Here is a 15832-nt window from a genome sequence, read left to right on the forward strand (position 1 = left end):
GGTATTGAAGTGGTGCAACGACTAAGTGTGGGGTATTGAAGTGGTGCAGCGATTAAGTTTGGGTATTGAAGTGGTGCGACGATTAAGTGTGAGGTATTGAAGTGGTGCGACGATTAAGTGTGAGGTATTGAAGTGGTGCGATGATTAAGTGTGGGGTATTGAAGTGGTGCGATGATTAAGTGTGGGGCATTGAAGTGGTGCAATGATTAAGTGTGGGGTATTGAAGTGGTGCGACAATCAAGTGTGGGGTATTGAAGTGGTGCGACGATTAAGTGTGAGGTATTGAAGTGGTGCGACGATTAAGTGTGAGGTATTGAAGTGGTGCGACGATTAAGTGTGAGGTATTGAAGTGGTGCGACGATTAAGTGTGAGGTATTGAAGTGGTGCGACGACTAAGTGTGGGGTATTGAAGTGGTGCGACGATTAAGTGTGAGGTATTGAAGTGGTGCGACGATTAAGTGTGAGGTATTGAAGTGGTGCGACGATTAAGTGTGGGGTATTGAAGTGGTGCGCCGATTAAGTGTGGGGTATTGAAGTGGTGCGCCGATTAAGTGTGGGGTATTGAAGTGGTGCAACGATTAAGTGTGGGGTATTGAAGTGGTGCGACGATTAAGTGTGAGATATTGAAGTGGTGCAACGATTAAGTGTGGGGTATTGAAGTGGTGCAATGATTGTGTGGGGTATTGAAGTGGTGCGACGACTAAGTGTGAGGTATTGAAGTGGTGCGACGATTAAGTGTGGGGTATTGAAGTGGTGCGCCGATTAAGTGTGGGGTATTGAAGTGGTGTGACGATCAAGTGTGGGGTATTGAAGTGGTGCGACGATTAAGTGTGAGGTATTGAAGTGGTGCGCCGATTAAGTGTGAGGTATTGAAGTGGTGCAACGATGAAGTGTGAGGTATTGAAGTGGTGCAACGATTAAGTGTGGGGTATTGAAGTGGTGCAACGATTAAGTGTGGGGTATTGAAGTGGTGCGATGATTAAGTGTGGGGTATTGAAGTGGTGCGACGATTAAGTGTGAGGTATTGAAGTGGTGCGATGATTAAGTGTGGGGTATTGAAGTGGTGCGACGATTAAGTGTGAGGTATTGAAGTGGTGCGATGATTAAGTGTGGGGTATTGAAGTGGTGCGACGATTAAGTGTGGGGTATTGAAGTGGTGCGACAATTAAGTATGGGGTATTGAAGTGGTGCGACGATTAAGTGTGAGGTATTGAAGTGGTGCGCCGATTAAGTGTGGGGTATTGAAGTGGTGCAACGATTAAGTGTGGGGTATTGAAGTGGTGCAACGATTAAGTGTGGGGTATTGAAGTGGTGCAATGATTGTGTGGGGTATTGAAGTGGTGCGACGACTAAGTGTGAGGTATTGAAGTGGTGCGACGATTAAGTGTGAGGTATTGAAGTGGTGCAATGATTGTGTGGGGTATTGAAGTGGTGCGACGACTAAGTGTGGGGTATTGAAGTGGTGCGACGACTAAGTGTGGGGTATTGAAGTGGTGCGACAATTAAGTATGGGGTATTGAAGTGGTGCGACGATTAAGTGTGAGGTATTGAAGTGGTGCGCCGATTAAGTGTGGGGTATTGAAGTGGTGCAACGATTAAGTGTGGGGTATTGAAGTGGTGCGACGATTAAGTGTGAGATATTGAAGTGGTGCAACGATTAAGTGTGGGGTATTGAAGTGGTGCAATGATTGTGTGGGGTATTGAAGTGGTGCGACGACTAAGTGTGAGGTATTGAAGTGGTGCGACGATTAAGTGTGAGGTATTGAAGTGGTGCAATGATTGTGTGGGGTATTGAAGTGGTGCAACGATTAAGTGTGGGGTATTGAAGTGGTGCAATGATTGTGTGGGGTATTGAAGTGGTGCGACGACTAAGTGTGGGGTATTGAAGTGGTGCGACGACTAAGTGTGGGGTATTGAAGTGGTGCGATGATTAAGTGTGGGGTATTGAAGTGGTGCAACGATTAAGTGTGAGGTATTGAAGTGGTGCGATGATTAAGTGTGGGGTATTGAAGTGGTGCGACGATTAAGTGTGGGGTATTAAAGTGGTGCGATGATTAAGTGTGGGGTATTGAAGTGGTGCAACGATTAAGTGTGAGGTATCGAAGTGGTGCAACGATTAAGTGTGAGGTATTGAAGTGGTGCGCCGATTAAGTGTGGGGTATTGAAGTGGTGCAACGATTAAGTGTGGGGTATTGAAGTGGTGCGACGATTAAGTGTGAGATATTGAAGTGGTGCAACGATTAAGTGTGGGGTATTGAAGTGGTGCAATGATTGTGTGGGGTATTGAAGTGGTGCGACGACTAAGTGTGAGGTATTGAAGTGGTGCGACGATTAAGTGTGAGGTATTGAAGTGGTGCAATGATTGTGTGGGGTATTGAAGTGGTGCAACGATTAAGTGTGGGGTATTGAAGTGGTGCAATGATTGTGTGGGGTATTGAAGTGGTGCGACGATTAAGTGTGAGGTATTGAAGTGGTGCGCCGATTAAGTGTGGGGTATTGAAGTGGTGCAACGATTAAGTGTGGGGTATTGAAGTGGTGCGACGATTAAGTGTGAGATATTGAAGTGGTGCAACGATTAAGTGTGGGGTATTGAAGTGGTGCAATGATTGTGTGAGGTATTGAAGTGGTGCGACGATTAAGTGTGAGGTATTGAAGTGGTGCGACGATTAAGTGTGAGGTATTGAAGTGGTGCAACGATTAAGTGTGGGGTATTGAAGTGGTGCAATGATTGTGTGGGGTATTGAAGTGGTGCAACGATTAAGTGTGGGGTATTGAAGTGGTGCAATGATTATGTGGGGTATTGAAGTGGTGCGACGACTAAGTGTGGGGTATTGAAGTGGTGCGACGATTAAGTGTGGGGTATTAAAGTGGTGCGATGATTAAGTGTGGGGTATTGAAGTGGTGCAACGATTAAGTGTGAGGTATCAAAGTGGTGCGACAATTAAGTGTGGGGTATTGAAGTTGTGCGACGATTAAGTGTGGGGTATTGAAGTGGTGCGACGATTAAGTGTGGGGTATTGAAGTGGTGCGACAATTAAGTGTGGGGTATTGAAGTGGTGCAACGATTAAGTGTGGGGTATTAAAGTGGTGCGATGATTAAGTGTGGGGTATTGAAGTGGTGCGACGATTAAGTGTGGGGTATTGAAGTGGTGCGACGATTAAGTGTGGGGTATTGAAGTGGTGCGACGATTAAGTGTGGGGTATTGAAGTGGTGCGACGATTAAGTGTGGGGTATTGAAGTGGTGCGACGATCAAGTGTGGGGTATTGAAGTGGTGCGACGATTAAGTGTGGGGTATTGAAGTGGTGCGACGATTAAGTGTGGGGTATTGAAGTGGTGCGACGATTAAGTGTGGGGTATTGAAGTGGTGCGACGATCAAGTGTGGGGTATTGAAGTGGTGCGACGATTAAGTGTGGGGTATTGAAGTGGTGCGACGATTAAGTGTGGGGTATTGAAGTGGTGCAACGATTAAGTGTGAGGTATTGAAGTGGTGCGACGATTAAGTGTGGGGTATTGAAGTGGTGCAACGATTAAGTGTGAGGTATTGAAGTGGTGCGACGATTAAGTGTGGGGTATTGAAGTGGTGCGACGATCAAGTGTGGGGTATTGAAGTGGTGCAATGATTGTGTGGGGTATTGAAGTGGTTCAACGATCAGGTGTGGGGTATTGAAGTGGTGTGACGATCAAGTGTGAGGTATTGAAGTGGTGCGACGATTAAGTGTGAGGTATTGAAGTGGTGCGACGATTAAGTGTGAGGTATTGAAGTGGTGCGACGATTAAGTGTGGGGTATTGAAGTGGTGCAACGATTAAGTGTGGGGTATTGAAGTGGTGCGACGATTAAGTGTGAGGTATTGAAGTGGTGCAACGATTAAGTGTGGGGTATTGAAGTGGTGCGACAATTAAGTGTGGGGTATTGAAGTGGTGCAACGATTAAGTGTGAGGTATTGAAGTGGTGCGACGATTAAGTGTGAGGTATTGAAGTGGTGCAACGATTAAGTGTGGGGTATTGAAGTGGTGCGACGATTAAGTGTGGGGTATTGAAGTGGTGCGACGACTAAGTGTGAGGTATTGAAGTTATGCGACGATTAAGTGTGGGGTATTGAAGTGGTGCAACGATTAAGTGTGGGGTATTGAAGTGGTGCAACGATTAAGTGTGAGGTATTGAAGTGGTGCGACGATTAAGTGTGGGGTATTGAAGTGGTGCAACGACTAAGTGTGGGGTATTGAAGTGGTGCGACGACTAAGTGTGGGGTATTGAAGTGGTGCGACGATTAAGTGTAGGGTATTGAAGTGGTGCGACGATTAAGTGTGAGGTATTGAAGTGGTGCAACGATTAAGTGTGGGGTATTGAAGTGGTGCGACGATTAAGTGTGAGGTATTGATGTGGTGCGATGATTAAGTGTGGGGTATTGAAGTGGTGCGACGATCAAGTGTGGGGTATTGAAGTGGTGCAATGATTGTGTGGGGTATTGAAGTGGTTCAACGATCAAGTGTGGGCTATTGAAGTGGTGCGACGATTAAGTGTGAGGTATTGAAGTGGTGCAACGATCAAGTGTGGGGTATTGAAGTGGTGCGACTATTAAGTGTGGGGTATTGAAGTGGTGCGATGATTAAGTGTGGGGTATTGAAGTGGTGCGACGATTAAGTGTGAGGTATTGAAGTGGTGCGACGATTAAGTGTGGGGTATTGAAGTGGTGCGACGATTAAGTGTGAGGTATTGAAGTGGTGCAACGATTAAGTGTGGGGTATTGAAGTGGTGCAACGATTAAGTGTGGGGTATTGAAGTGGTGCGACGATTAAGTGTGGGGTATTGAAGTGGTGCGATGATTAAGTGTGGGGTATTGAAGTGGTGCGACGATTAAGTGTGGGGTATTGAAGTGGTGCGACGATTAAGTGTGGGGTATTGAAGTGGTGCAACGATTAAGTGTGGGGTATTGAAGTGGTGCGACGATTAAGTGTGAGGTATTGAAGTGGTGCGATGATTAAGTGTGGGGTATTGAAGTGGTGCGACGATTAAGTGTGGGGTATTGAAGTGGTGCAACGATTAAGTGTGGGGTATTGAAGTGGTGCGACAATTAAGTATGGGGTATTGAAGTGGTGCGACGATTAAGTGTGGGGTATTGAAGTGGTGCGACGATCAAGTGTGGGGCATTGAAGTGGTGCAACGATTAAGTGTAGGGTATTGAAGTGGTGCGACGATTAAGTGTGAGGTATTGAAGTGGTGCGACGATTAAGTGTGGGGTATTGAAGTGGTGCGACGATCAAGTGTGGGGTATTGAAGTGGTGCGACGATCAAGTGTGGGGCATTGAAGTGGTGCAACGATTAAGTGTGAGGTATTGAAGTGGTGCAATGATTGTGTGGGGTATTGAAGTGGTGCAACGATTAAGTGTGGGGTATTGAAGTGGTGCAATGATTGTGTGGGGTATTGAAGTGGTGCGACGATTAAGTGTGAGGTATTGAAGTGGTGCGCCGATTAAGTGTGGGGTATTGAAGTGGTGCAACGATTAAGTGTGGGGTATTGAAGTGGTGCGACGACTAAGTGTGAGGTATTGAAGTGGTGCGACGATTAAGTGTGAGGTATTGAAGTGGTGCAATGATTGTGTGGGGTATTGAAGTGGTGCAACGATTAAGTGTGGGGTATTGAAGTGGTGCAATGATTGTGTGGGGTATTGAAGTGGTGCGACGACTAAGTGTGGGGTATTGAAGTGGTGCGACGACTAAGTGTGGGGTATTGAAGTGGTGCGACGATTAAGTGTTGGGTATTAAAGTGGTGCGACAATTAAGTGTGGGGTATTGAAGTTGTGCGACGATTAAGTGTGGGGTATTGAAGTGGTGCGATGATTAAGTGTGGGGTATTGAAGTGGTGCGACAATTAAGTGTGGGGTATTGAAGTGGTGCAACGATTAAGTGTGAGGTATTGAAGTGGTGCGATGATTAAGTGTGGGGTATTGAAGTGGTGCGACGATTAAGTGTGGGGTATTAAAGTGGTGCGATGATTAAGTGTGGGGTATTGAAGTGGTGCAACGATTAAGTGTGAGGTATCGAAGTGGTGCAACGATTAAGTGTGAGGTATTGAAGTGGTGCGCCGATTAAGTGTGGGGTATTGAAGTGGTGCAACGATTAAGTGTGGGGTATTGAAGTGGTGCAACGATTAAGTGTGGGGTATTGAAGTGGTGCGACGACTAAGTGTGAGGTATTGAAGTGGTGCGACGATTAAGTGTGAGGTATTGAAGTGGTGCAATGATTGTGTGGGGTATTGAAGTGGTGCAACGATTAAGTGTGGGGTATTGAAGTGGTGCAATGATTGTGTGGGGTATTGAAGTGGTGCGACGATTAAGTGTGAGGTATTGAAGTGGTGCGCCGATTAAGTGTGGGGTATTGAAGTGGTGCAACGATTAAGTGTGGGGTATTGAAGTGGTGCAATGATTGTGTGGGGTATTGAAGTGGTTCAACGATCAAGTGTGGGGTATTGAAGTGGTGCGACTATTAAGTGTGGGGTATTGAAGTGGTGCGATGATTAAGTGTGAGGTATTGAAGTGGTGCAACGATCAAGTGTGGGGTATTGAAGTGGTGCGACTATTAAGTGTGGGGTATTGAAGTGGTGCGATGATTAAGTGTGGGGTATTGAAGTGGTGCGACGATTAAGTGTGAGGTATTGAAGTGGTGCGACGATTAAGTGTGGGGTATTGAAGTGGTGCGACGATTAAGTGTGGGGTATTGAAGTGGTGCGACGATTAAGTGTGGGGTATTGAAGTGGTGCGACGATTAAGTGTGGGGTATTGAAGTGGTGCAACGACTAAGTGTGGGGTATTGAAGTGGTGCAACGACTAAGTGTGGGGTATTGAAGTGGTGCGACGATTAAGTGTGGGGTATTGAAGTGGTGCAACGACTAAGTGTGGGGTATTGAAGTGGTGCGACGACTAAGTGTGGGGTATTGAAGTGGTGCAACGACTAAGTGTGGGGTATTGAAGTGGTGCGACGATTAAGTGTGGGGTATTGAAGTGGTGCGACGATTAAGTGTGAGGTATTGAAGTGGTGCGACGATTAAGTGTGAGGTATTGATGTGGTGCGATGATTAAGTGTGGGGTATTGAAGTGGTGCGACGATCAAGTGTGGGGTATTGAAGTGGTGCAATGATTGTGTGGGGTATTGAAGTGGTTCAACGATCAAGTGTGGGCTATTGAAGTGGTGCGACGATTAAGTGTGAGGTATTGAAGTGGTGCAACGATCAAGTGTGGGGTATTGAAGTGGTGCGACTATTAAGTGTGGGGTATTGAAGTGGTGCGATGATTAAGTGTGGGGTATTGAAGTGGTGCGATGATTAAGTGTGAGGTATTGAAGTGGTGCAACGATTAAGTGTGGGGTATTGAAGTGGTGCGACGATTAAGTGTGGGGTATTGAAGTGGTGCGATGATTAAGTGTGAGGTATTGAAGTGGTGCAACGATTAAGTGTGAGGTATTGAAGTGGTGCGACGATTAAGTGTGAGGTATTGAAGTGGTGCGACGATTAAGTGTGAGGTATTGAAGTGGTGCGACGATTAAGTGTGAGGTATTGAAGTGGTGCAACGATTAAGTGTGGGGTATTGAAGTGGTGCGACGACTAAGTGTGAGGTATTGAAGTGGTGCGACGATTAAGTGTGAGGTATTGAAGTGGTGCAACGATTAAGTGTGAGGTATTGAAGTGGTGCAACGATTAAGTGTGGGGTATTGAAGTGGTGCAACGATTAAGTGTGGGGTATTGAAGTGGTGCGACGATCAAGTGTGGGGTATTGAAGTGGTGCAATGATTGTGTGAGGTATTGAAGTGGTGCAACGATTAAGTGTGGGGTATTGAAGTGGTGCAACGATTAAGTGTGAGGTATTGAAGTGGTGCGACGATCAAGTGTGAGGTATTGAAGTGGTGCGACTATTAAGTGTGGGGTATTGAAGTGGTGCAACGATTAAGTGTGAGGTATTGAAGTGGTGCAACGATCAAGTGTGGGGTATTGAAGTGGTGCGACTATTAAGTGTGGGGTATTGAAGTGGTGCGATGATTAAGTGTGGGGTATTGAAGTGGTGCGACGATTAAGTGTGAGGTATTGAAGTGGTGCGACGATTAAGTGTGGGGTATTGAAGTGGTGCGACGATTAAGTGTGAGGTATTGAAGTGGTGCGACGATTAAGTGTGGGGTATTGAAGTGGTGCGACGATTAAGTGTGAGGTATTGAAGTGGTGCGACGATTAAGTGTGGGGTATTGAAGTGGTGCGACTATTAAGTGTGAGGTATTGAAGTGGTGCGACGATTAAGTGTGAGGTATTGAAGTGGTGCGACGACTAAGTGTGAGGTATTGAAGTGGTGCAACGATTAAGTGTGGGGTATTGAAGTGGTGCAATGATTGTGTGGGGTATTGAAGTGGTGCAACGATTGTGTGGGGTATTGAAGTGGTGCACTGCAGTTGTTCACAAGGCCACACTTGGAAATTCCAATTCAGTTGAAAAATCAATAAGCAGAAAGACAACTTATGACAATGATGCTAAAACCCAAGGGACTGGGTTACAGGGAGAGGTTGGTAGGGTAGCATGGGATGCTGAGGGGTGATTTTATAGAGGAGTATAAAATCTCAAAGGGCACAGACAGAGTGAATGCACGCAATCTTTTTCCCAGGTTTGAGGAATCAAGAACTAGAGGGCATAGGTTTAAGGTGAGGGAGAGAGATCCAGTGTAATAGGAAACTGAAGGACAACTTTCTCACTTAGAAGGTGCGATGTATGTAGAATGAGCTGCCAGAGGAAGTGTTTGAGACAGGAATAATAACAGCGTTTAATAGGTAAATGGATAGAAATGGTACAGAGAGATATGAATCAGACTTAGATGGTCAGCATGGACTAGCTGGGCTGAAGACTCTGTTTCTGTGCTGTATAACTCGATGACTCTATAACATGGTTTAGCATTTACCGTTTCTGCGAGACTAACTTCACTGACATTGGGCTGTAAGGCAATCTACCACCTGTAGAGTTGAGGATAACTACTCATCAGAAAGTGCTAAAAGCATCCTTACCTTGTGTCAAGGTTAAAATTAAACAGTGGGGTTTAGAAGGGCTTAGCTGTCCTTAAGTATGAATCTCTGAAATTTAATATACAGGTTTGGCAAGGAATTGGAAGGCAAATGATATGTTGGCCTTGATTTGAAGAAGAGCCAAGAACAAGAATAATAAAGGAGTTTTGATCCTAATATCAATGGCCCTGCATCAGCATTGCAATGTACAGGTCTGATCTCCATACCCAAGATGGGATATACTTGCTCGGAAGGGCGTGCAATAGAGGTTCACCAGAATGATTTTTAGGATCGCTGAATGTGAAATATTGAGTGATGAAGCAGACAATTGTTATGCTCTCTGAAGTTTAGAAGAATGAGAGGTCATTTCATAGAGATGTTCAGAATTCTTGGGGAATACAACAAAATGCATTGGGAGTGAATGGAGTGTGGAGGTCTTAAAATTCACATCTGGCAATTCAGGACTAGGAAGAAGAAATGTTTTTTTTATAGAATATAGGACAGCACAACACAATGCTGTCCTTCATTCAGAGACTGGAGAATTCTTGGAATTTCATACCTAAGAGAGCTGTGGAGACTAAGTCACTGAATATATTCAAGAGAGCGAGAGAGAGGGATAGAATTTTTAGGGAATGAGTAGATATGTGGATAGTGCAAGAAAATGATGAGGTAAAAGATCAGTCATAATCTCATTGAATAAAAAAGTAAGAATAAGCAGCTGAATAGTCTATGCCTGCTCCTATTTCTTCTGTTATCATATATTTATGTTATCTTTTGGAGCATATAGACTAATAACAGGGCATCATCAATGAACAGCCAGTCCAAATCTTGATTTACCAGCATATTTGATTAAGTGGCACCTGTCCAGTCTACCTTGTGCTGGGTTACCAAGCCTTTACTGTTTGGCTATCTAATCTACTTTCTGCAATCTGTAATATACCAGTAATTTCTTCTGCCGTCTTAGCTCCAAAATTCGTTCTTCCTCCTCTTTTGCTTCTTGTTTCCTTTTTGCTTCTTTTTCATAAGAAGCTGCCACAACTGCCAGCACCAGGTTTACGATATAGTGAGCACCAAACATGACGACAACTATGAAGAATATAATATAGTGAGCTCCACTAGCACGAAGCACCTAGAATAGAAAGAGTATAAAGAGGCTTTATCAATGACATAAATATTGGGAAAAAAAGCAAAGAATAAAATATGAACACAAATAATTTAATCACAACTGCAACCTGATAGTATTGTAGGAACATCCTTGTAATTACACAACAGTTCAGTGCAGTGTACACTCAATATATGTGCTAACAGAGTTTCTATTAGTAGTTATGATTAAGGTTATTAAAGGGCAAGTATAGTGACTACAATAATAGAGAAATGCTGACAACCAGTAGGTGTAGAAACTCCCATAAACATCAAACCAATATTCAGCTCCAATTTATTGTCAATCTAGCAATTTATATCCAAATATGACATAGTTCCTTACTGTTAAGGACCGTGAGGGAACATCACTGCGAAGTACAACAGAAAGAAAGAAGGTGGGATTTACTATAATGAGTAAATATGACGACTATGTTTTGTATAGCATTATTTTTTGCAATCATTAGAATTCATACCAAATTATATGTGTTTTCCCAGAAGTCAAGTGTGATGAGTTGAAATGCTGTAATTAATGCCCATCCAATATTATCAAAGTTTGTATATCCATTATTTGGATTGATTCCAATGCCAGCCATACATGTAAAGTTTTTGGGGCATCTTCTGCAAATAAAGTAGCAATATTCAGAATCACATTAGTATTATGAACTATAGTTATCAACTTAAGAGATAATGAGTATATTTTGCACCTTTTTCAAAAAATAGTATCTCTAGTATTATAATTATTTTTATTTATTTAGAGATGCTGCGCAGAACAGGCCTTTCCAGCCCAATGAATTGCACTGACTAGCAACCCACATGTCTAATCCTGGACTACTCACAGAATAATTGAAAATGGTCAGTTAGCTTAATAACTGGTATGTCTTTGGACTGTGGGAGGAAACCAGAGGATACTGGAATTGAACTCTGAACTCCGATGCCCTGAGCTGTAATAGTGTTGTGCTAACCACTATACCACCAAGGTGCCCTAACATCTGTAATGTTTTCTTAGCATTTGAGTTAGAATGTTGGAAAGGTACACAGCAGAAGATCATAGATGTCAGCGTTGGTTCTTCCATCAACCTATCCAATTAATCCTATTTATCTGCCATGTTCTGTTCAGTGCTCCAAGGTGGAAAAAGCATTGCAAGTAGATGTTTAACAACGTCAAGTTGAAAGAGTTTGATGTTGTTAAAAATTAAGCAACATCATAAAGGCGACATGATGTATTGTTGTAGAAGGACTCCATATGAAGACGAGCATGGTATATTTTTAACTTTCTTCAAATGTACCAAAAAATATTAATGCCGAATTTCAGCAAACTGCAATGTGAAAATATGATGTGAAACATTAAATTACCTTAACTTGAGTAGCAATATATAGAGAAGGTCAGCCAACAAGTTCAAGAAAAACTGAAACCAGCCAGTGTTAATTTAATTAACCACATGCTGATAAAAAGGGCTGTTAAAGTGATCAGGATTGGCAAAGTTAATAGAACAGATAATTACTTCTCTAATTTGTTACTGAATAAGGTATAGCAATAAAAAAAATTGACTCCAATTTTTTGACTAGATAAAAATATCTAGAAAGAAACTGAATCTCAGAAAATCTGGAAAAAAATGCTAAAAACATTGCCATCCTAGAACATAGCTAATCACCAGAGATTCCGTTGTGATTAATGACATATCTCATTCATGTAAGATCATAAATAAAATGCATCATTAACTCCCAGCTGCCAAATGCATAAGCCAGACTAGTCACAACTTTAACCTGATGCCCATGCTTGCTGTTCCTACTTAATTTAATGATCTCATGTGTCGAATCATTTTTGATGTTTGGTTGCATTTGCTTTCCCAGGAGGCAGAGCTGGCCTCAGGCAGTGAATTCTGGGCTCTGCCTTCAGACTGATCTGATGGATTTTTGATAAGTCAAAATTGTCAAAGGCCTTTGAACAATTTTTAAATGTTTTTGATGATCAGAAAGTTATGAAAACTGTTCAAATTGATTCAAAGGAAAAAATACTAACAATTAAAATGGCAGCATGGTAGTGTAGTGGTTAGCACAATGTTTTATAGTACAGAGGACTTGTTTCAATTCCTGCCACTGCCAGTAAGGAGTTTGTACATTCTCCTTGTGACTGTGTAGGTTTCCTCCGGGTACTCTGGTTTCCTCCCACAGTCCAAAGGCATTCCAGTTGGTAGGTTAATTGGTCATTGTAAATTGTCCCATGATTAGGCTAGGATTAAATTAAGAGATTGTAGGGCGGTGTAGCTCGAGGAGTTGGAAGGGCCTATTCTACGCTGTATCTCAATAAATAAAAAATAAATAATAAGCAAAAATAAATCTATAGATGACAGGTTTAAACACTGAAGATTAATTACAAACGTAAATTAAAAAATGAAAACAAACAGATCTGATTGCATCTCTTTAATCAATGTGAATGGTCCAATTCAAAGTTGGGGCAGCACCCCATTCTCCAGCCATGGCCGGTGTAAATTTGAGAGGCCTGCAAAATGTACCTGCCCCACTTTGCTCAAGACATCGATGCTCAGTCCCTGGGCTCAGTTCTGGATTTTAAGGAATGCTAAAGAAAACATTTTTTTAGAGACATTACAGCTGCCTGTAACACTGTATGGCACTGAGGCTTTTTGTTTGACTGAAAATTACACACTTTTACACTGAACAGGCACTTCAAATATGGCCTGTCAAGGAGAACAAAATAATAGTTTAAGAACCTTGAAGGATGGAATTCCCAAGGGTCAGTACCAGCAGCAGTACACTCCACGGTTCTTGTCTACACAATATAGGTATGAGTGCCCAAGGAACACACATGACAGAAAATATTGTTGTCTAGAAGTTCATCCCTAGCCAGCTTTGCTTAAAATGTTGTATTATAATGCATCATGTTAACACTTTGTATTCTACATTTGTACTTGCCGAATAATTTATAGACACTGCATTACCAGGGAAAGCATTACTGGTTCCTTTCACACGATTGGTAAATTGGTATAATCACTCTTCCACTTGTAGCAATAATCAAGTGGAAAGCAAGCTGTATATGATAGTGAGTAACAACTTTCCAATGGAATACCTTTCTCCTGAGCACAATTCAGTCTTCCTAAGCATTGTGTTAAATTGCTTCTTCTATTACTACTGTAACATTCAGAACAGAAGAAGATTCTTCAGGACTTGCTGTCATAAATTATCCACCGAGCAGAGCACGGGAAGACATATTCCAGTCAGCACAAAACTACCATGCTAGTGGGTGGTGTAGTGGCATCTGCACTGGACTTTGAGGCAAACGGTCCCGAGTTCAAATCTGGAGGGCTCTTTGCACGCTTTCCATCCATGCTGGGTTGAGTGTTGAATTAGTAACTCGACCTCGTAAAAAAGAGTCAATTGCTATGGAAATGGCAAAAACACACACAGAAGTACGGTGTCTTCTGCAGCTGTCCCCTCCTTCTCCCTACCTCCTCACCACTAGTTGCCTTTGCTTCTCTTAATTTTTATCAGCAATGTCTTCCAATTCCAAAAAGAGATACTAATCTAAAATGTCAATACTGTATTTCTCTCTCCACAGCCTGCAAGTGCTCCTGGGTGTTTCAAGCATAACAATATTGTTCATTTTGAAATATGGTTTCAATTGTGAGTCATAAAGTCAGCAACCCATCAATAAACTCGTCATTATTAATGTTTGATCAGCTAAACCTTGATTAAAAGAATTCACCTCTTGAGTGATTGAGGCAGGAACTAGTTTTTAAATCTGTTTAAACATCTTAAAGGAAATGGCACTAAAATTCAGAAGTTCAAAATTCAAAGTAAATTTATTATCAAAGTTCATCTGTGTCACTATATGTGACCCTGAGATTCATTTTCTTGCAGGCATATTCAATAAATCCAATAATCATAATAGAATCAATGAAAGATAACTAGTGTGCAAAAGACAACAAAGTGTTCATCTACAAAAAGAAAGAAAAAAAGAAATAATAATAATAAATATATAAGAAATAAATATCGAGAACATGAGGTGAAGAGTCATTGAAAGCATCTAGGTGTTGTGGCAGCAGTTCAGTGATGGGGTATGTGAAGTTGTTCCCACTAGTTCACAGGCCTGAGGCTGAAGGGTAATAACTGTTCCTGAACAAGGTGGTGTAAGCCCTGAGCCACCTGTACCTTCTTCCTGAAGGCAGGAGCCGGAAGAGAGCATGATCTGGGTGATGGGGTCCCCTGGTGAAGGATGCTGCTTTCCTGTGATAACCCTCCTGAAGGATGCTCGCACATCTAGGTCTTTGACTTAAGAATAAAGGTTAATTAATCACAGTTTGTCAGTTGCTTGGGTTTCCTCTTAGCTGGTTTTAATAATTCTGATATTAGGAAAGCTGAGGGAATGAATTGCCAAGGTTATCGCTGATAAACATATCACAAAAAAGAGCTGGCTCAGTACTACTTCAATGCAAAGAGAAGAAGATAAAAATGAAGTTAATTTTTACATCTATAATTGGGAGAATGCTGTTCATAGGAGTATGCATTGACTTAGTCTCACAGTAAACAGAGCTGGTAGAATTTAATGTTTATCTGTACACATTAATTACACTGTTTTCTTAACAATAGCTTTCCTTCATTGTTTACAGTTCTTGAAGCCAGTACTTACCCAGTGCCTGTTCCATTTCCGCAGACCATTATGTCAATATCTTCCTGCACAAGCCAGTTAGCTGTAAAAGTAGAATGGATTTTATTTAGTAAGGGTATATAAGCTGAAAGGAAAAGCTATTTTGTCAATCCATGCACAATATTTTAATTCAGAAAAACGATTTTCTCCCTTGTTCATACTACAAGTACCAGGTAATAACCAGGTATTTGTCATATCTGGCAACATTTAGTGTTGAATTGAACTCTACAGAGGAGAATCTCTGTGCTAATTTAGGGTATTTTGACATTAGAGGAGTAGTAAACTGGTTTCCAATCCCTGAATTGGGAATTTGGAAAAGTGGATAATGATAAATCAGCCAGTGTTCTTATTTCTTGGCTTGCTTAATGTGTTCCTTAATTTATTTTATGGGTTGCTGAGCCAAATTAGTCACAAAGGTCCTTCTTCTCTACCTTTATTAAGTTTCATGTGCTCAGCCTTGGAGCTACACCTTGATGCACCATCAATAACTATTGGAGACGGGAGGTGAACGATAGGATTTTATTAGCTGCAAGACACCACGATTAGTAGCAAGAGACCACCACACAACATCCTGGAGACTGAGGGAGGAGCAGTGCCTCCAACTGCCTTTATACAGGGGTCTGTGGGAGGAGCCACAGGAGCAGTCAGCAGAGGGGCATGTCCAGACAGGTATATGTAGTTCACCACACACCTAGTCCCAACAATTGTGCTTTAGCAATGCAAACACTGCCCAATGTTCCAGCACTTGATCAGTACTTTAAGATCTCTGCTGTAAGTCTAAAAGTTGGTACAGTTGAATCATTCTCAGCTCTGATATTGTCCAGTGATTTGTCAAAATAAACTACAAGCTGTCCCCAGGTTATGACTGCCTAACTTAAAGATACCCCTGCATGAGCTGGCAGAAAATTCTTAAATTCAAAGTACAAAGGTAGAGACATACAGTACATTCATTCATTTAAATGGCAGAACTGGTTTCCTTTCCTTCTTTATCTTT

The 15832-nt window shown here is 42.2% G+C and overlaps 1 protein-coding gene across 1 annotated transcript in view; it reads right to left on the reverse strand.

Moving 5' to 3' along the window:
- Positions 1-15402, reverse strand: part of LOC132404505 (sodium channel protein type 4 subunit alpha A-like) — a 161428-nt gene extending 146026 nt beyond the window's left edge. Inside the window, exons 1-4 of the mRNA XM_059988659.1 lie at positions 15270-15402; positions 14821-14881; positions 10649-10793; positions 9976-10164 (exon numbers count right to left, since the gene is read on the reverse strand). Of these exons, the coding sequence (XP_059844642.1) occupies positions 9976-10164; positions 10649-10793; positions 14821-14881; positions 15270-15285 (411 nt within the window). The 5' untranslated portion in view covers positions 15286-15402. The remainder of the gene's footprint in view (positions 1-9975; positions 10165-10648; positions 10794-14820; positions 14882-15269) is intronic.
- Between the last annotated feature and the right edge of the window lie 430 nt (positions 15403-15832).

This window comes from Hypanus sabinus, chromosome 14 (assembly GCF_030144855.1).
Source record: "Hypanus sabinus isolate sHypSab1 chromosome 14, sHypSab1.hap1, whole genome shotgun sequence".
Lineage (NCBI taxonomy): Eukaryota > Metazoa > Chordata > Chondrichthyes > Myliobatiformes > Dasyatidae > Hypanus > Hypanus sabinus.